We start from the raw sequence: 21,591 nt of genomic DNA, 5'->3' as shown, positions 1-21,591 counted from the left end.
TGGGCGAAGCTCTCGTTCGAAAATACAAGTGGACGCATTGCGTGACGTTTGCAGGGCAGCAATTTTTAGTAAGCACTAAAGAACAAGAAAATTCCCGTGTACTCTACACGGTTCATCTACCATAAAAAAATGCCAGATGGTCGAAATTTTTTGAGCTCTCCACCACAGCGTCCCTTGTCGTGGTTTCAGCTCATAAAATCTCGGTTATTATTAGGAGCGGAGCTATTTTTGCAGGCGTAAAAGCATCTGCCTCCACAGAAAACCACAAGACGGTAAGCGGGACATGAATTGGGCAAGTTCCATCACGAAGTAAAGCAGGCCCAGCTCTAAATGCGAACTCTTTACCCGTGCGTACGCGTTCCGCATAGGTATGGCCGACACTGCCGACTGTGCACACTGCGGAGATAAAGAAACAATTCGACATATCCTGTGTGACTGCCCGAAATAGAACCTGGAAAGACAACACCTTTCTAATAAACTAAACAGGTTAGATGACCAGCCGCTGTCAGAAGAAAGTATACTGCGCCATCGTCATGACTCATCGTCACAGAAGAAAGCCGTGCAAGCGCTACTGGGCTTCTTACGAACTACTGGCCTGTCGGAACGCCTCTGAGTGGACTGATTTTGTGCGTGCGTGTGTGTCGGTGTTTTTATTATTTATTTTTTACTCTCCCTTTCTCTTTCAACCCCCTATTCTCCAACCCCAGTGTAGGGTAGCATACCGGATACTAGCATCTGGTTAACCTCCCTGCCTTCCTTATTTCTCGTTTCTCTCTGCTCGGTAAAGTGGAGCACGTGGAACACCCGAGAAAGAGAGAGAGAGTGCTGGGAAGAGAAACAGGAAATAAAAGAACTCGGAGAAATTCTTAGAGAGGAAAAAATTTGGAGATAATTATACACTTTTGAAAAGCATAAAAAGACAAAAACATAAAAGACACAGAAAGAGGGACAAAAGCTAAATACAGATGAGAAAGATATAAAAGAAGAAGAAACCAAAAAGAAAGAGAAATCGAAGTAAAGCTAATCAAAGACTGAGATATAAACACACAGAGAGAGAGAGAGAAAGAAAGGTACAAAGGCAAATAGACGGACAGCTAGAGACGCAGAAAGAAATAGAAAGAAGTAGAAAGAAAGGAATGGCACTGACAAGCATAGCGAGTAAAATAAATTATTAAATTACAAGAAAAAACTTAGTAAAAGTAAAGAATAAGGTAACGCGAGAGTGACGGCCACCCAGGTCAGCTCTTCCTTCAAGATATAGGCCTACTGCTAGTGCGAAGCTTCGAATTAATAATATTACTCTTACTAATAATACTACTAATAATAATCATGATAATATTTTTATTACTATTGGTGGTCGTAGTAGCAGTAGTATGCTTATTGTGCCAGTAATATTAGGCGGTTCATTTTGATAATTTCAAGCCACAACTTTTTTTTTTCACTTGCTTAAGCTGCACAACGCCACCATTTACGTAAGTATATTGGATGATACATCAAGGAATCGTGTCAGTATGATAGCAGTATTCTTCAAAAACACTCACAATAGAGAACAGCAACTTCGCTTGCGAATGGCCTGCATGCGCACATGGTCATTTTCAGAATTACAAACCACAATTTTTTTTTCGCTTGCTTAAGCTGCACAACGCGAGCATTTACGCAAGTATACTGGATGATACATCGAGTAATTGTGTCAGTATGATAGCAGTATTCTTCAAAAACACTCACAATAGAGAACAGCAACTTCGCTTGCGAATGGCCTGCATGCGCACATGGTCTATATTGTGAACAGCGAAGCTGTGCCTTGGTTAACTAATCTGTACACGCGACATAAGCACTGATTGCGAATCGGGATGCACAAATCGCGCTATCTCTGAGTGAGCTTTGAACTAGCTAGCAAGCAGTGCTACGTAGATTTCACTTGTTTTGATTGTTTGTTTGTTGGTAAAGACGAAAAACATTCGAACGTTTCTCTTGATCTGACGCAATGAAATAGCTTGTGGTATTAGTGTTGCGCTGTTCGCCCCGCCGCGGTGGTCTAGTGGATAAGGCACTCGGCTGCTGACCCGCAGGGCGCGGGTTCGATTCCCGGCTGCGGCGGCTGCATTTCCGATGGAGGTGGAAATGTTGTAGGCCCGTGTGCTCAGATTTGGGTGCACGTTAAAGAACCCCAGGTGGTCTAAATTTCCGGAGCCCTCCACTACGGCGTCTCTCATAATCATAGAGTGGTTTTGGGAGGTTAAACCCCACATATCAATTAGTGTTGCGCTGTTTGTCAAAGTTGATTCGGAACCCCTTTCCCATCCCAAGTATGACATGTGTCATAACAATAACCTAGTTTTGACACATTGAAATTTCAGACGTGTAAACGCCAGCTGGTAACACCCGGCTATACCGTGGTACTTGCAAATGGTGCAACGTAAACGGAGTACTTACACCGTGTGTCACGCCAATGCACATGTACTCTAACCTCTTTCGAAAGGATACTAACCAGGGTGCATGTATTATAGGGACACATAGTATCTGCTATATTGCTACGTTTCGTCTACATCATTCCAAAGAGCGCGAGTATCACGACCGTAAGCCGTCAAGTGTAGGCATGCGCTGAGTTTCTGAATAGGGGTGCATAACTTCACCGCATGGCAACCCGTCATCCCCACTGGCCGAGTTCAAACGACAGCACTTTCTCTAATAGAAAGAAGAGAGAGAGAGAATAAAATGAAGGAAAGACAGGGAGGTTAACCAGAAAATGGAGCATCCGGTTTGCTACCCTGCACTAGGGGAAGGGGAATGGGGAAGAAAGATGGGAAAGAAAGCGAAGAGGGAAATAGACGCGCGCAAAAAAATTGGAAAGAAAAACAAAAGAAGTCAATGGTGTGCTCTTCACGGTGTTCAATAAATCAGCGCAGAGCACACAAGGGACAGAAAAATGAACGAAGGCAAGCACTGCCAGTCTGTGGTCTCTTTCTTGCCTTTTGTCCGTTCCTCTGAAGATTGTTGAGTATGGGCTGCCAAGTTTCCCAGTCTCAAACGTAGCGAGTAACAACGGCTTGTCATCAGTACCTGGCTTCGTGGGAATAAAGATAGGAAATAAAAAAACACACAAGGCAGAGTGAAGCATGCAGAGAAGGGTGAGTCAGTTCCACTAAGCTGAAACATGGGGAGGGGTGAGGCATGTAATCGTTTCAGAGAAACTTAATGCCAAGTCTTTTCCGCGTCAAGCCACGTCCTCCCCACTTCAATATCTCTTCATCCCCCTTTCTTCAACCCACTTCATTCAACCCCACTGTACGACACCAGCTTCGCCACGAGTTTGATCCGTGTCCGCGAAGCGCAGCATGCTGAACTTTATTTGTTAACCATGTGGGCACCTGCAGTAAGCATAACAATCATTAGAAATCAGCACGTGCCTAATTGGACGTTTTTCAAACTGCTATGCCGATTCCTATCTAGAACTGTTCACTTAGTTTCCCTGCTTCACAGCTGAAATAATTAGTGCTGTCTAATTGAACTAACAAGCAGAACGCAAAAAAATAGTGAGACTTACTACACTCAGCAGAGAGTAACATAAACTCGGTCAAGCAACATACTCATAAAGTGCATCGGCTCTTTTTTAAACTCTGCCTAGAGTTAGCTGGAGTTAGCCTTCCCACTTTTTCATGTTTCTTGGTTCACGCCTGTTACAGAATGTTCAGCAAACTAGAGATAGCTTAGGAAGCCTGCATACCCGCACATTTTCCTGCAAAGCTTCAAAGGGAAAACTTTTCAAAATAAACCAGCATTTATATGCCTTTTTGGTATACGTAGTTTATGGTATACGAAACCTTCTGAAGCACAAAATCATATCACTTAGTTTCATGGTCCCTGGAATCGAAGGCCCCGCGTGAAAAATAGTGTCTCCCTCTACTAACATCGCATGAAGGATGCATGTGCAGACTTCTCGATTTATACGAGCCGCGGTGCGTTTCCGAAGCTTCTATTGAATTTGCGAATGTCCAAAGAATTACGCTCATATCACTTCTAGACCGGGTATTCCAAAATGGATTTTTGCGAGTTGATGTTTATTTACGATGTGCGCACTTGTTTAGGAAAGCTATAGTGTTGCCAGTGTTTAAAGGGGCTTTATTCGACAATGGCAGAATAGAGTTAATAAAGTTAATGAATGTTTCGTAAAAAGAGCCTGTTGTCAATAAAAAGTCATGCGAGTGCCTAAAAACTCAATTGGACATGTCTGGCAGTCTTAAGCAGGCAAGAGCGCTTAGAGACGGGTGGTTCCCTCGGCGTGCCCGATGGCCCATAGTTGATCGGTGGTGCTAAAAATAGCAATATTTGGGGCCTTACGGACTAAAACGATGATATGATCATGAGAGACGCCCTAGTGAAGAGCTCTAGGCATTTGAACCAACTGGCGTTCTTTAACTTGCACTGAAATTGCTTAATGCACAGGTATCCAGATACACACGTCTCCAGGTACACTTGTCTTCAGGTACACATGTATCCAGGTACACATGTCTCCAGGTACACATGTCTTCAGGTACACATGTGTTTAGGTACACATGTCTCCAGGTACACATGTCTCCAGGTACACATGTCTCCGGGTACACATGTATCCAGGTACACATGTCTCCAGGTACACATATCTTCTGGTACACATGTCTCCAGGCACACATGTCCCCAGTTCACAGGTTTCCAGTGCACAGGTCTCCAGGCTTACTACGCAGGCATTCATGTAAATGTGGCTACCACAGTAGGGGTCGAACTCGCAATGTTCTAGTCGGCAGCCGACCACTGTAACCGTCATAACGCTGTGGCTTACAGTTGAGAGGGCAGGTAGTGACTGAGTAGGGCCGACTGCCATTGCGATTGAAAAACAAATAAAAACCAACGCACTTATAACAATATACTTTTGTATTTTTAGTCAACAAGATTTTCCTCGTTGTCTTCGCCGAACACACCACTGGGGCAAAGCTTTCTGCGTATCCTCAGCCATGGTTTTATGGTGTGCAGCTCCGTCTCACCTTGCTCGGTAGGTGGTTTTTTGCTATGGAACAAAGAATAAACATTACGGCAATTCGAAAAGCATTATTCGACAGTAAAACACCGGAAATATACACAAAAACTGCACCTTCTCAAAATTTAACGATTTCTTGTCTTGGTTCCTTTTTATTTTACAGTTATCCTGTTTGATGAACTTCTTTTCGCGCTTGTGATTGCCCAATAAAATTTATTCATTTATAATACTGACATTCTAACCACTCATATATGCCAACTGACCAATTGCTTGTTTCATTTCTTATAGATTTTTACTTCATTTTGCACCTATGTTCATGATCACGTGTGAAATAGGATAACCTGGCTAAATCAAATTGTGACCCAAGCCTAAAAATACAATCAAACTATAATGTTTATTTTAAAAGACTGGGCGTACAAACACGTTCAACGAAAAAGTCTAGATGTCAGAAAAGTCGGGCAACAACTTGTCTTCACTGGTATCTAAAATTTATTTTGTGAGGCACAACCTTGTGACATACCGTGAGTTGAAGTCCAATTGTGGATCACAATCTCTCTATTTCATAGTCCGCGAAAAATTATAAAAGGGTAGTTGTTAGTCGCATTTCTTGTGTCTAACATAAACGTAAATCGATATCTAACTCGCACTCATAGTATTTTTGGATGAACATTCACCGACCAACCCATATCTTGGTTATGTTTTCGAAGTACAGTATATTGACAAAATAATTCGCGGAATAATCGGTTGAAAAATTATAAAAGACGAGATAAAAAATTGCAGATACCTGGTTACTTGTGAAAGAACACGCTTTGGCGGTTTTGCCACAGAATTCAGGATAACTTCATTATTTCGTAATTATTACTAGAGGCCGCTTTTCCAAAATCTCAGAGCAGCTAGTGGTTTTTCACATCAAGGACTTCAATTCTCTGATTTAACTCAACTACCTAGCTCCACTAAATCAAAACTTAGTTAATTTATCTTTCCTATTTACTGTGGCAAATAATGTATTCAATCCTCTTAACATGACTACCACTACAGAAAAAGTAACTGTGAAGAAAGCGAGCGAATAGCGTCTATTGCTGATTTTTAAACAATATTGGACACATTTCTTGAAACACTCTGTAGAAGGCGCATTCGTAAGAAGCACAGCAATGGCGTTAGTCGGCAAAGTAGCTAGCGGGTGCTTTTCATCCTTCCCAATGAGTCAGAAGTTCGTCGCTTGGCGGAGGATCACTTTCACTGAAATGTTTTTTTTGCATTTTGTAGCCTTAATTTGACAACGTCATATCCGTGACGAAAATACGTCACTGAAGTCTTAGTGGATTCCTGCATAAAAAATTGTCGTGTTAAAATCCAACATGCCATGACATAGCTGGGCTCAGTAACTTTCTATTCTACGGTAAAGATGTGTCATTCAAGCATACACAACCTGGAAGAATAGTTCTCGAAATATATTGAGAGAGACTATTCACGGTGAAACTTTTCATACGAAATTACTTCTGCCAATCCCGATGCGGGGCATGTCATTTACAAAACCTGTGAACAATGGGAAAACGTGATTTGGAAAAATAAGTTTTGTGAGTTCAGCCCCTACTCGCCACGGTGTTCTAGTGACTTAGGCACTAGGCTGCTGACCCGCAGGTCGAAGGATCGAATCTGGGCCACAGCGTTCGCATTTTCGATCAAGGCGCAACTGCTTGATGCTCGTGTGCTTAGATTTGGGTACACGCTAAAGAACTCCAGGTGGTCCAAATTCCTTAAGCCCTCCACTACGGCGTCTCTCATACTCATATGGTTGTTTTGGGATGTCAAACCCGAATAATTATTGTTATAGTTAAGCCCCTTAAGTTTCCATACCAGCAACAATCTACAATAGAAAGAGCCCCTGTAGACAAAACGTCATTTTATGTCAAGACTTTTCAGATGTCAGGCAATTTTGTTTCGCTGTAACTTTTTGCAGACCTCATCCATTTGCTGCAACTACCTATTTTTTAAGCGGATAGTATTTGCTGTAGATATTTTACCAATAGAAACGTATACTTACCCAATCCCTGAAGCAACCTGCGGCCAAAGACAGAATGCAGCGACAGCAGTGGTTGTCATGGCGAACATAGCGACACCCATTACAAGGAATAGAACATGTGTACCTTTTTCTGAAAATGAAATTGAACAAATAGTCAAGAACACAACTGATAAAGAAGTAACACAATCACAGTTATTGATGAAACACATAGAAATCAAAAGCTATCGCAAAGCTGATTAAAAGTTCAGTGCTGATCTAGTCTATTCACAAGCCCTCGATGACAGAGAAAAAATCGGCTACACTTTAGCTGACCTTGTCAATGTTGCCTTTTTTTGCCATCTCAACACGAAAGAAGCTGTCATGACGTGATTAAGTGCTCCCCATTTACTGAAATCAAGCATATGCGGCATTATTTCACAATATTTCGATACTTCCACAATAAACTTCAGATTCCCTCACAGATGAAGGATTTCGCCATCGACTCATTTCGGGGAAAGTAGGCTGACTACACATACGATTTGCAGCTCATCGCACGTGGTTTTAAGACGCAGCGCCCTCTCTCTATGGTGAGTGCGAGCGCGCGGCTACACGAAGCTGCACGCCCTCTATCTCCATAGGCAGAGGGCGCAACGTTGCGTCAGTAAGCCACGCCCTGACATGCTTCAACGCGTGCGCGTGGTAAGGCTTTTGGGGTGCATTCACCTGAGATGACTCGAGGCAAAAATATTGCCTTCTCTTTCCTTTTAGTAACCTCGCCTGCCACCCCACGGAACACTTGAGCACGTAAGGTGGTTTGTGGTGCCTCTTTGATCGGGGCATCGCGAGCTTTAGGCACATCCCTCTCATCCGGGATAGGCCCGCCAATGACAAAGCGATGTCATGTGATGACGTCACGACGCGATGGCACGTTATGTGGCGCCACCGTGACATCACTAGTAAGTCTTGCAGACGTCACGCATTTTCGAATTCGGGACGCTATGGTGACGTCACACGGTTGCTTTACACAACAATATATTGCACCACAACAAAGCAACAATGTCTTCTTTTGACGTCATTTCACAATGGCTGACTGTTACGTGGCACCCAAGTGAGATTTCTATTATGTCCAAATGACGTTATTCCTTTTGATATTTGCCATCTGCTCGAGTGTTACTATTCCCAGGGACGAACCACTTCAGGGCAGGTGCCTTGAGGGACGCCCGTGGGCATCCGCGGCTTATATGCACCCGGTTAGAGAGGCATCTGGCCATCCGGCGTGACATGGCCTCAAGTGCGCGCAAAAATACAAAAGCCGGCAACAATTGCATTGGCATACCTTAGCCAGCAATGTTTGACTATCACCACAAAAAAAGTGCGCAACAGTTTACACACAAACCGATGTCCTTATACCCTGTGTGCATCGATGACCAATTAGTTGATTAAGGGACATTCGACGGCAAACGCCCTAGCAATTTCGGCAACCATCTTGAATGCATTCGAAAAAAACGTGCTGATTTATTGTGTTGAAAACAGTGAATTTCTACAGTATTTCAGAGACAAAAATTTCGGTCACGAGAGTGCCTTCTGAATTTCCCAGAAAGTCATCTGGGCGTTGTTTGTGAAAAAGTTATTTGAGAAGTAGCGCTCTTTTTTTTCAGTACAAAACTTGATCTACATGTCAAGAAATGGTGCTTGTGTAAGGCGTTTGAAGCTCAGTAATATTACTGCAATGTTTGCTACCATATATGTGATATATTTAGCACCAGCCTTACAAACATTATAGTTTGCTTTACCACATGGATTACACAGACAGTCAGTGTGTGAGATAAGACACGAATACCACCAAGCGCTCTGGGAAGGACGTGATATTATTATCAGTCGTTACCAAGTCATTGCAAAATTATCGGCAATGACCGCGCCGATAAAGCTGCTCGATCATCTCATGACCAACACTTGATTTATATGTGGGGTTAAACGTCCCAAAACCACCATATGATTATGAGAGACGCCGTAGTGGATGACTCCGGTGATTTCGACCACCTAGGGTTCTTTAACGTGCGCCCAAACTTGAGCACACGGGCCTACATCATTATGACCTCTATCGAGAATGCAGCCACTGCAGCCGGGATTTGATACCGCGGCGTGAGGGTCAGCAGCAGCCGAGTACCTTAGCTACTATAGACCACCGCGGCGGGGCCTCATGACTAACACTTGCGGACGCCCATACCATTCTTGAGAACTAACGCTGCGCGACGACTGCAATCACTTGCTGGTGATATCGTGCGCCCACAATGGAATACGCGGGGTTTCTTAAACGCGTGCCTCAATTTGATCGACCCAAGTTTGCATATTCGTTTGCCACCCGGGCTCTCACGGCGTGCTGAAACTTTGCTGTGGAGCATGTGGTTGGACGTGGCCTTTCTGAATGCGTATTCATGTCTCATTGGAATCGCGAACAGTGTGGTATGCAACATGTGCGCCTGCAAGGAGACCCTTGCGCACATTCAATGCCACTACCCATCATACCGGACTCAATACCTCGGTATGAAAGCCAAGCTTCGTCGCCTGGATTGGAGACCACTCACGAAAAGGAAGATCTTGGGACTTTGGCCGGCAATCTCGCATACGCGGAAGGCCACGAAAGCTCTCTTGCGCTCCTTGAGGACCACCAGACTTCAGGATTGCTTGTAAATGAACATCGCGAGACCATGGAATATATAGTCTCGAGCCGACCATTTATTCAATCTTTCTTACTGTTCTTTTCCTCTTTCTCCTTCCTTTCTATTATTTCCCTTTTTCCGCACCCCAAGTGTAGTGTAGCCAACTAAGCCAAAGCTTGGCGAACCTCCCTGTCTCTCCTCTTCATTTGTCTCTCTTGATATTTGTCTCGTTGTGATGGCATTATGGGGTAATTTGTATACGATAATTTGTTTCATTACTCGTGTTGACACCAAAGTTAACCCCTCATGTTTGATGAGGTGTTTAAGGCATTCGCATCAATAATGCAGCCACAGGCGAGGTAGGATTCCTTTCTGCATTTGACCTTGCAGACCTTAACAGAATACAAAGATAACTGAAGATTTTAAACAGTTTCTTTCACTCCACTCTTCTGGCTCGTTACATACAGGCCAGGCATCGGGACGTTAAACCTGACATATCAATACAGACCGCGCAAATGCTAAACACAAATCAAACCGGTGAAATAAGTACGGCATCCGTGCTCACCAACACTTGAAGTAGATGCTGCGAGCATCGCCCCAGGGCCTCGTTTCACATCGTTGAATCCGTAGTTGAACGCATACACAGATACGCTGTACAGCGTTCCAGGTCTCAGTTGAGATACATTGTATGATAAAGCGGTAGTCACCGCTTCAAATGAAACATTCTTTCCAGTAAGGCTGACGTTGTAGCCGTCAATTGGACCGTTAGGCACATCCGGACGCTCCCACTCCAAGTAAATCCATTCGAAACTCACAGATGGGGCCGTAAGCCACAACGGTTTTGATGGTGCTGTGGAGAGTGCATCGAGAGGCACGATGCGTTAGTGGTTAACAATGACAATAAGAAAAGGGGGTAGTATGCATGAATTTCTTTAGGCTTGCTTTCAAAAGACAAGTAAGTAACATGAGCTGAGGAGCTCATCTTGTCTCAGTATAGCATTTCGTCTTTTTTACGCCACTTCCTTTCGATGCTTTAGTATGCTCTCTTGTAGTAAGCAACGACCGAGTCTTTAGGAGATTTTATACATTAATATAAATTCTGATTTCAAAAAAGTTAAATTGTTCAAGGCTAGTTTGGCTCGTGTATATCTGACTTGACTTTTCAAATTTTTATACCACAGGATTCCATACATTTACCATCAAGCGATTCGACGAATACGTTGAAGACAGTAAATAAGCGCCGTAACGTAAGCTGAAATTGAAGTTCAGTGCTTACATTTTTGTCTTTTTTAATGTGATCGTTTGATATCGCATGTGATAGACAGCCCCGAGCTGTGCTTCAAGGTCCGAGCTGCGTAAAGCTGTGAACTGTCCATCGGGTTCGCGACGCGGCGGAGGGTCAAGGTCTCTCTGTGCAGACGTGGGAGCGGCCCAGGTCGCGCTAAATGCACCCTGTGAATGCCCATCATAAAGTGAATAATCCACCCATTTGACAAGTGTTGCGCGTTGCCATTAGCTGTCATAAACAAACTATTCCACCAATACGTCTGTAGCATAAAACGTTCTGCAGGACTCATACCGCAACTGTATAACGTCTTTCTTCCTATTTCTGGCTAAAATGTACACTACTTAAAATAGGTATTACTTGATGTAATACCATAGGTTTACCTGCAACGTAGGCTACTTGCAACGTAGTTACGTAGGTTTACCTGCAACATCCGTTCGGAAGGAAATAGACCTTCCTTCGCCGCAACCAGTCTCCTGTGCACACGATGATACGTTGACCACGTATCTAGTCCATGGATTGAGGTGGCTTACGTTGATCTTAGTGTGCGTTGTGGCAAAGCTGCCTTTCGTTTGGACGTAAACTTTGTAAGATGTAATGTTATATCGTGGGTCCTCCGCTTTCTCCCAGTACACTACCGCGTCAGTTTCTTGAATGCCACGTACGGTCGGATGGGGTGGAAACGGCCCTGCAGAAGTGAAAATGTTGTTTTAGTTCATAAGATTGGTTTTAAGTTATAGTGCAATTACTAAGATAGACTTAAAAAACTTCACTGCTCCGAAAATGCCAATAGTCGCGTGGCAGATATTTTATGCCTCAAAAGCCCGTCTTAAAAGCCATTGCTATAAACTACTGTAAGGCAATGTGATTAAAAATTATGGCTGGCAGCGTAACACTGTTGGTGCTAAGCACATACACAATTATAATATATATATATATATATATATATATATATATATATATATATATATATATATATATATATATATATATATATATATATATTCACGCTGAGTGACATTCCCACGTTTCAAAATTCACTTATAAACCCAATAAAGTTACTGGGGGAATAGCCGCTGTGATAGCTCAGTGGTAGAGCATCGAACGCGTTATTCGGAGGTCAGAGGTTTGATTCCTGCTCATGCGAAGTTATTTTTTCACCCACTTTTCTTTCTCCGTATTTATATTACATTGGTTCTAATAACTTCCACTATACATTATTTCGCATTATTGTCTGTTAGATCTCATTATATTGAGTCAAAACACAGAAAAACGAGCCCTTAGGTATACACTTTTTCTTCATATATATATATATATATATATATATATATATATATATATATATATATATATATATTATCTGTTTAAAAAATGAAATGTCTCGTTTGTTGTTCTTTTTTTATATATTTCACGTCTAGTTTTTTTTATTTCTTGTGCTCTTTGTTTTCTCTTCTGATGTTGCTCGTTTGTGTTTCACTGTCACTGAAGAACACAATTAACAAATACATGTTTGTAAAAGGCCCCAATACTAGACATCACACAGTGTTTGCAATCGATTTGTATTTATTAATGCCTAATAAGTTCGATCATTCAAGCAATCTATGCTTGAAGGAAGAGCGCGCCTGGATGGCGTTGTTAGTTTTTGTTTTCGCTTCATTCTCTCTCTTCCTTTGCTTGTCTTTTTTTCTGTTTTGGCTATTTATTTTTTCTAACTCTTTTTCGCGTCTGATTTGCAATATCTTTATCTCCGTTTGTATATGTTTCTTATGTTAACACAGTGCTGATCCAGATGGTGCGTATTCTTTATAAAAAACAAGACGCGCAAACGCGCATGCAAGAAAGACTGACGCTCTCAAGTTTACTGCACATATGTACCACACAAAGGCGACGAGGGTATAGCCACCAAAGTAGATCAGTGGGTAGAGCTACGGCGGATAAAAATGCATAATTGTAAAATCCGAGGCAGCCCTGCAGTTGCTTGCCGGCTTGTTTTTTTTTTCATTGCCTATGGTTACTGTTTACAAACGTTTCATTGAGAAACGAATATTCTACATCCTTAGGTGAAGCTTGTTTGAAGGATGATTGTCACCTCAACCTTAAATTGTAGAATGAATCCCTTGACCATTAGCCAAAATTCATTACGCAAATATTGTTATTAGGAAATAAATTTAATGTGAATAAAGGATTGTGCATTTACAATCTGCAAGGACAATACTGACTGAGAATGGATTTATTCCTCATGTACAAAAGGTATCATGAAGTTGCTCACACGTTCATTCAGATTTACTTAAAAATAAAGTGACAGAATCTCACCGCTCCCAAGAGATTCGAAGGACGTGGATGTTTCAGGGCCGAAAAGTTTTTCACCTTCTGGCTTTCTTACATTGTAAGCAGTGATCGAGCCGCGAAAATAAGTAAACTCTGATCCCACCAAGAAGGTAGCGTCTGTACTAAATCCATCTGCGAGAATTTCCGTTGTGACGTTGTTGTCTTCGTTCACGATGCGGATAAGGTACCCATCAATAGGACCATTTGGTACCGCTGGCTTTTCCCACGTTAAAGTCACATTGACGAATCCTGTGACTGAGGCGGTGAAGTTCGTCACAACTGATGGCGCTAAAAGTGAAAAAAAAATAGAGAGCATCAAGAAGGAGACCATTACCTTCAGTATCTTTAGGTTCCTCAATGCACGCGGAACAAATTTGCATGAAATGTTCCCTATAATATGATCATACCACGTCTAGTCAGTGTCTTTTGAGTGTGAGATGGTACTTCGAAGGAGTGTGTCATTGGTGTCACTGCATCTCAAGACTATCTTGCAGTTCTTTTATAATTAACCGTTATCACATTAGATTTACGTATAAGTTGCACATACACATCGAACCAATTTTGAAAATTTTTATGTTTAATAATGCAACTTCTGGGCATCTAGGAAGAATGAGCCACCCAAGTGTAAATGCCAGGGCCCTGAGATGTAACCCATTTGAGTGTTCGTACACACATTAGTCTGTGTCTCACATCTCACATCTCATTGCACCGTTGTAGGAAGTGTCCATGCGACGTCAATGGATTTATGTACAAATGTTATCGTGCATCAGAGCTGCACAAGCATAGGTTTAGAAAATAGCAATATAGGCGCTGAAAGATGAGGCAAGAATCATGCAAACGCAAAGGTGGAATTAACCAGAAACAAAACATACGCTAGCTTTCATATGTGTTGCGTGATGCATGTAAATAACCACTTCTAAACATGCCAACACAATGTTAATATGAACATGTTATGTCGTATGCTGGTACAAAACTAGCACAACTAGCACTGAGTAATTCACGACTGGGTAGAGTAGACGGAGTTGGCTAGGGTTACCTTCCTCTTTCCCACGCGTAGCTGTACTATAAAATGCCTTGCAGTTGCTTGCCGGCTTGTTTTTTTTTTCATTGCCTATGGTTACTGTTTACAAACGTTTCATTGAGAAACGTTTGTAAACGTTTCTCAATGAAACCTTCCTCTTTCCCACGCGTAGCTGTACTATAAAATGCATGGCTATACTATACTTGCTGTCTTTTCTATTCTTGGCTATACTATATTAGCTCTCTATTGGATACTTGCTGTCTTGTTTTGTTGCTCTTTTATCCCTTATTTCTTTATTGATTTTTTTCTGTGGCTTTCCAACCTTTTCGTGGTTGCTTTGTCTTCTATTTTCCATGTTCTCTTAATTTGTATGTGTTTCCTTTCTTTTATTTCTGTCTTTTTCCGTTCTTTCGCTTTCCGGGTAGTCGCTCTCTGAGTGTCTATTGTTTATCTATTATTTTTTCTTCTTTTGTTCATATTTCTCTGCCTCTTTTTTTTTCAATCTCTTTCCTTAATTCCATGCTATGCATTGTTGAGCATGCCTTGAAAGTTTATCACTGCACGGAATATGTACATCCCGTATGTGTTTGTTTCCAACCAACACATTATCAGTTTTGTAGAGTAAATATAACGTGAGATCACACTGTAGCTTTTTTTTTACTGTGGAACATCTTTCTGCGCACTTTTTTAAATGCGAAGCATTTCTTAGCGAGCTTCGGAGACTTTAAGCGTATCTATCTATCTAGGCGCTTACATTTGGGTGCTCTCGTGGTCACCCCTTAATGTGGCATCAACCAAAATTAGCATGGGAGGGTAAGAAGGTTCTACGAACATGACGCGCTGGTCAAGACGTGCATAATGTGAAAATCCCGTCGCGTACGTCGACAAACACTTCCCGTCAGACAGTGGCACATACCAACGGGCGGGTATGTGTCGCTATTATGCGGGTATGTGCCACAGGTAAATGACACTTAGTACCTACTCAGAAACGCGAGAACACACATGGGCGATTTTAACGCGTGAGTGGTAAGCAATACCCAACGTCGGTAGCGTCGACCCAACGAAGGCATTGAATAAAGGTCAGTGTTGAAAAGACCTGACGTAGGCACCGTTCATCCCTCGACGAATGCAAATAATAAATTTCAGGGACCCAGCAGGAATAGAACCCAAGCAATCTGCGTGGCAGTGAAGCATTCTACCACGAAGCTATGCCAGGTTTCGGAACTACTTTTTAAATGAACGCTATTCTTCGTGAAACGTCCATAGTGGTTGCAGTGATGCCCACCCTATCTTTTAGATGCGGAAGCATCTTATACTCGCGCCTTGTAGTGCGCCGTCCGCGCCGTCCGCACCGCTTCTCGAACATTCGACAGCTGACGCGCGCGCATGCGCCGTCGCGCCGTCGCCCACCATCTGTGCCGCGCGCGCTTCTCCTTCGAGAACATTCGACAGCTGACAGCGCATGCGCCGTCGCGCCGTTGCCATCTGTGCCGCGCGCGCGCTTCTCCTTCGAGAACATTCAACAGTGTTAAAGTGCGACTTACTTGGGTCGATGGCTAAATTGGTTAACGTGGTTGTGAAATGGGGTGTTAAATTGCGACTTACTTGGGTCGATGGCTAAATTGGTTAACGTGGTTGCAGGAGGGGGTGGTAAATGAGTGAACACGTACACACGTATGCGAAAGGATGGCGCTGGTCGAAGGGACGTCGATCATTGTGTTTGTGGATTCGTTGGAATTCATTTCACCGCGACCTTGGACGTCGACGCGCCGTACAAACCAACCGACGAGCGGCAACTGAGCGAGCGAGCGCCGACCTTGAGTATATATACAGCGCGACGGCGCATGCGCTGTCAGCTGTCGAATGTTCTCGAAGGAGAAGCGCGCGCGCGGCACAGATGGCGACGGCGCGACGGTGCATGCGCTGTCAGCTGTCGAATGTTCTCGAAGGAGAAGCGCGCGCGGCACAGATGGTGGGCGACGGCGCGACGGCGCATGCGCGCGCGTCAGCTGTCGAATGTTCGAGAAGCGGTGCGGACGGCGTGGACGGCGCGGACGGCGCACTACAAGGCGCGAGTATAAGATGCTTCCGCATCTAAAAATTACTCAACGAAACTTGTGAACTCACCGGCAACGTTCGTGTGATCGTCGATCACTGTCGCTATTCCGCAGTATTCGCCACAGTTCTGTATTGAAACGTTGTATCCTCGTCCCGGGGTCAAACCAGTGACGTTATAGCGAACGAGGTCCTCGTCACCCATGCTGCTGCAGTCGTCTTGAATTACGTCACTCGCACCCATAGCCACCACCACGACTCGGCATTTCGGTGCATTTCGATCCTTTGCCCATGAATAAGCCAAGCTCATTGCTGTTCTTTCAATAAGTGTAACATGTTTTGGAGGACCTGCACATAAATAATAAAGACGATAGTCATTCTTGGGGGACCTTCGACGCAAACATTTTGGTGTGTCTGTGTACATTTGTCTTTTCGTCTACTCTTAACAGCATCGGGTATTTGAAACGGCCGACCCCATCCGCAGCACCCACCTATGTTGCTCAAGTTCAGCGTTCATACTTGTGCAATTGTCGATTGAAAAGCAATTATCGCGCTTGTCTGGGGCACCATAACAACACGTATATATTCTTCATCTGCGCCTTTTACTAGAAAAGACATACATAAGTGATTTTAAGGACCGTAGCGCTTATCACGCTGCGCTAACCATCCAACGCTTGCACGGCGAGGCGAGTGTTTCCAACACTTTGCTAAGACGAGACGGTAGTGGCACCTACCCGTCGCCTTGCGTTCTACACCTTATCACCTCTGAGGCGGGCGCACACACCCGTCTCAGAGCCACACGCTTTGTTTTGGAAAAAACTGCGAGATGGCGCTCATGTCGCACGTGTGACGTGACTTGATGCGCTCGTTCGCCTCCGCTGCACGCTCGAGGCACTGTAATGCAGCCTTTCCAGAATACCATTCACCGATTTTCTTGAGCAGAACATCAAATAAATGTTTCGTTCACTCCCTCCACACGCAAGACTATTGTCTTTCGACGACATTTGCAGATTAAACGCCGATACAGGGCCAATTTTTATCACCAGATGTAAACAAGAACTATTTCAATAAAACAGACAAGCAGCAGAAAAATAGTGCATAAGTATAGCGTTTTAACGAAAAAAAATGTCATATAAAATTAGCAGGAGTTTATTCTGCGTAATCACAGCGGCAGCTGGGATTATGTAGTTATTGGTGGTGGACTGCTTGCGCCATGTTTTCGAGATTTAGTCCCGCCCACGGCGGCCGCATTTTGATAGACGCAATCTGCTAGAGACCAGTGTGCTGACATTTTTGTGAGAGGCCGAGGAGTCAAAATTTGCGGAAGCCTTCATAATGATGTCTCTCGTTATCATATCAAGTACTTGAGGCATAAAGTTTAAACAGTGACCAGTATATTTTATTGCAATATTATACCACACAAATAGTCGTAGTGACGATAAGAGTTTCCAGCATTTTTAATAGCTCAGTAATCAAGCTTCGAAGGCTTTGTTAACTATAGACAACTAGAAGAAATTTCGCACCATGGCCTTCCAATTGATACATCGAAAAAAATAGGGTGTAATTTAAAAACAAGGAGAACTTCCAAACATAGAACGATATCAAAACAGGACCTTTACGATTTTATGATTTCTATTAATAGGCTCCGTAAACACTAGGTTATTGTAGTGTGTTCTTTTGCACCTACCTATGCCATTTGTCTTGACAGAAAAGGTGTTGGTCGTTCCATTGTTCCGTGCAGTTCCATTGTAGGCGAAAGCCCATACTTCACAAAAAAACTCTGCTAGCTGTTCTTCAAGATCCAACGTGATGTTAGCGTGCTTTTCCGCCTGCAAAATCTCCGTACTTTTCACAGCGCCGAACTTCTTCTCTACGCATTGCAAGGCGTAACCATCGTAAGGGACGCTTGCGACAGGCCCATCCCAGCTTGCCGCGAGCCTCGTAACGTTGTCAATTTCGTATTCCAAATTACAAACTGGACCAGGGTCTAAAAGGAAATTAGGCAGCTTAGATATAAACATTAGAATATGGCATAAATAGTTATAATTGGGTTATTTTGGAAAAAACACTGCTAACAATTTGTAGACTCCAATCAAAAGCTGTAAAACAAAAGCAGGAACCAAAAAAATAACGCTTGATATCACGATGGCGTCAATTTCACTGCTCCCTCTGGCGTCGTACAAACATGTTCGCCTTAAACATTAGTGAACTTGCAAGGCACAATTCAAAACAAACAAAAGACATAAAAACTGATGTTTATCAGACAACAATGGTATCTTGAAAATCAATAATTATGGCATTCATGCAAGAAAACGGGCACATATTTTTTTTTTTTCTTTGTAAGCACTGAGCTTGCGATTGATACAAGAATTGTTTGAGCCCTACACAACCCAAAACATTACACAAAAGTGCTATTACGCAACAGTAGCAACAGTAAATCATCATAAAATCTTTGAGAGGTAAATAGGCCTTCAAAGGTGCCTACATCGCCAGCAACCCTGATCATGCGTCATTTAAGACTGCTAATTCTGACTTTTAACACCGCTCATCTCTGTAACGCCGCAAATGGCATTGAGAGTATTTATAATGATAAACACACAAATAAATAAATAAATAAATAAATAAATAAATAAATTAATTAAATAATTTATGATTAATTAATTAGCAAGAACTATCAACAATGCAGTTTCAAGGGCTCATTAGAAGCGTACACGTGTGCTGGCGAAGGCAATTATCGCTTGTAGCACACGGTATGAATTTTATACACCATAAAGTGTACACAGTGCTGCAAGCTAGCATCAGCCTTTTTTGAAGACCCGTTTAATGCATTCCCTCAGTGCAGAAATGAATACTATTAATCATCCGTATACAATTTATCTTACATCATAGCTCAAAGACGACGTTCTTTTACTGGTTCACTGAAAGATGCATAAGCGCGCGCAGGGTTGACCTTCAGGGGGGGGGGGGGGGCGAAGGTTTGTCTCAGCGTCGTCCCTCCCTATTATTTGAGTGAACGGTCCCACTTTGCGCCCCCGCCCCCCTGCCCACGCCTATGGCAAGTTGTCTTTAGCTATGTAGTCGCTGCCACGTTCGATTACACTACACGAGAACACACGAGCTAGAGTTACTATATATGCTACCTTTAGCCTAAAGGTAGCATATACAGTAACTCTAACGCGAGCAGGCAGCTAGCGCCACCCTCCGGGAGGATGAGAACACTGTGAAGTGTCTGCGAGTATTTCTCCCAGATGGCAATGCCGCTCCGCTTGAATGGTTGAGTCCAAAAGATATGAAAGATGTATTGTTCGTTGTGCCTAGTTGTATTACAGCTTATGGGTCACCAAGCACCGCAAAAGAAGATTGCTAAACGAAACTCCGTAAATGTTGAACGCACCGAACTCTTGTAACTGTTTTTGAACATTGTAGAGATCGACATCTAGCCTCACACACTATGTTTACATATCTGTTGAAATAAAAGAATATACCCGGTAACAACAAATATTATTAATAAGGGGACGTTTGTTTTTTATTACGGGATGTACTAGTCAGTAGGAATGGCAAATACTTACGCAACGAATACGTGGAAGCTGTTTGTTCTGTTTCTGGGCCGACACATGTCCGATTTCCATAGGTGGCTTGACCATTGCTTTTAACATCGTACGTTGTTTGCGGCAGAAGGCCTGTGAAGTTAACTTGATGAAGCGCGCCGGAAACGTTGTAGTTTTGACAGTATTGGCCTGTATCGTTCAATGAACAAATGGAAAAGTGTATCTCGTGGGTCCAATTTGTTTGCCACGTTGCCGTCAGCGCTTCGGGACTGGCACCTACGACTACCACGTCAGCGAGCAAGGGAACTGTAAAGAAAGTAATGAAACATGAGGTGCTGCCGTTTCTTAAGTATGTTAACAATCCCAAGAGGTGTGGGTATGTATACTATCGCATTAGAATGCATAAGTGATGCTCTAATATTGCAAGGCCGATATTGTGACATTGTGAACTGAAATTCTATATTGACAGTGAACTGAAGAAGAAAGGGGAATTCTCGTCTCGGAGGTCCCATTTCTTTCTGAGACACAAAAAATAAATGCAAGTAATATTTAGCTGGATCAAGTCACATGTGACACGAATTGCGACCTTCCCCGTAGCATTCTAATTATGACATAAATTCACGCATGATTGGGAGGAACTATATTCGGATCTCGCCGACAAAACAACGTGGTGTTTGATCATTTTGAATATTTCAAAGCCACATTTTTCAGAAAAAAAAGCAGAGAAAGACAACTATTGACGTCTCTTAGGCGTCCATAGGCATGTTTATATAACTTTCAACTTCTGGTCGTTCTTCTTGTTCTGCCCTATACCACAGCAAATTGGGAGCTGTCATGTATTAAAAATAAAAATAAAAACTGTGATAGCTACCTTGACGTAAAAACATCATTGGAGTGTCAATGTCCAGGAAGTTCAGACAATAATGTGCAGGGGAGATAAAAAGACCTGATACTGTCACCCCCACTACCCAGTATAAAGTAGGAATCTGTTCTCAGCTAGAAATATTGTTTTGTCAACACTTTTCAAAAAATATGAACACCAACGCAGCATTGCAATCCCCTGTGGTCCTAAGGGAGGTGCAGTTCTCTGTGAATTGCTATTAAACAATGTCTAATTTTTTTGCATTCTCAAGGTCAGTCTAGCGATGAATTGAAGTTCCTGATAACTTGCAGTAAATTGTGAGGACAAGCAATCACGTGAAGTAACCGGAATGAAAACACGCAATTTTTCGTAGAGAGCTGTCCAATTACAGCAATTATCCAAGTAAAAAACTGAGAATAAAGAAAACTACCTGAGTAGAGTAGCCTTTGAAGTTGCAGGTTATAGAACTGAGCTGCCTAAACGTCTTAATTAAAACGGATATTTTTTTTAAGTCCAAGGTTAAAAGTAATGCAAAAAGAGAACTAAGCACTATTTGTTTGAAATCCGTTCACATTATTCATTGAAACCAAACTATCGAATTACACGAATGCGGAGTGAATTTCCACACCTATGCATATGCAACAAAAGCTTTGTTGCAATCCTGAGAGAAAAAGCTTCACATTTATTATTACCCACTGCTACCAACACAAAACATACTCCTATATGTTCGAGTGGCACAACATGATATAAAGAGTGCCTATGCTGGGAGACTCGTTGTCTGCTAAATGTTCTAATGGTAGGATTTTTTTTTGTTTTGTAATT

At 42.7% G+C, this 21,591-nt stretch overlaps 1 protein-coding gene across 1 annotated transcript in view; it reads right to left on the bottom strand.

Moving 5' to 3' along the window:
* LOC119165217 (uncharacterized) overlaps nt 1-21,591 on the bottom strand; it is a 99,951-nt gene that overhangs the window by 27,623 nt on the left and 50,737 nt on the right. Inside the window, exons 12-19 of the mRNA XM_075872501.1 lie at nt 19,929-20,213; nt 18,047-18,346; nt 16,432-16,707; nt 13,269-13,571; nt 11,380-11,643; nt 10,236-10,520; nt 7,053-7,161; nt 4,914-5,038 (exon numbers count right to left, since the gene is read on the bottom strand). Coding sequence (XP_075728616.1) covers nt 4,914-5,038; nt 7,053-7,161; nt 10,236-10,520; nt 11,380-11,643; nt 13,269-13,571; nt 16,432-16,707; nt 18,047-18,346; nt 19,929-20,213 — 1,947 coding nt within the window. The remainder of the gene's footprint in view (nt 1-4,913; nt 5,039-7,052; nt 7,162-10,235; nt 10,521-11,379; nt 11,644-13,268; nt 13,572-16,431; nt 16,708-18,046; nt 18,347-19,928; nt 20,214-21,591) is intronic.

Source organism: Rhipicephalus microplus, chromosome 8 (assembly GCF_043290135.1).
Source record: "Rhipicephalus microplus isolate Deutch F79 chromosome 8, USDA_Rmic, whole genome shotgun sequence".
In the NCBI taxonomy this organism is placed as follows: domain Eukaryota; kingdom Metazoa; phylum Arthropoda; class Arachnida; order Ixodida; family Ixodidae; genus Rhipicephalus; species Rhipicephalus microplus.
Note: the sequence above shows the minus strand (reverse complement) of the source record. Positions and strands in the feature narration are given on the sequence as shown.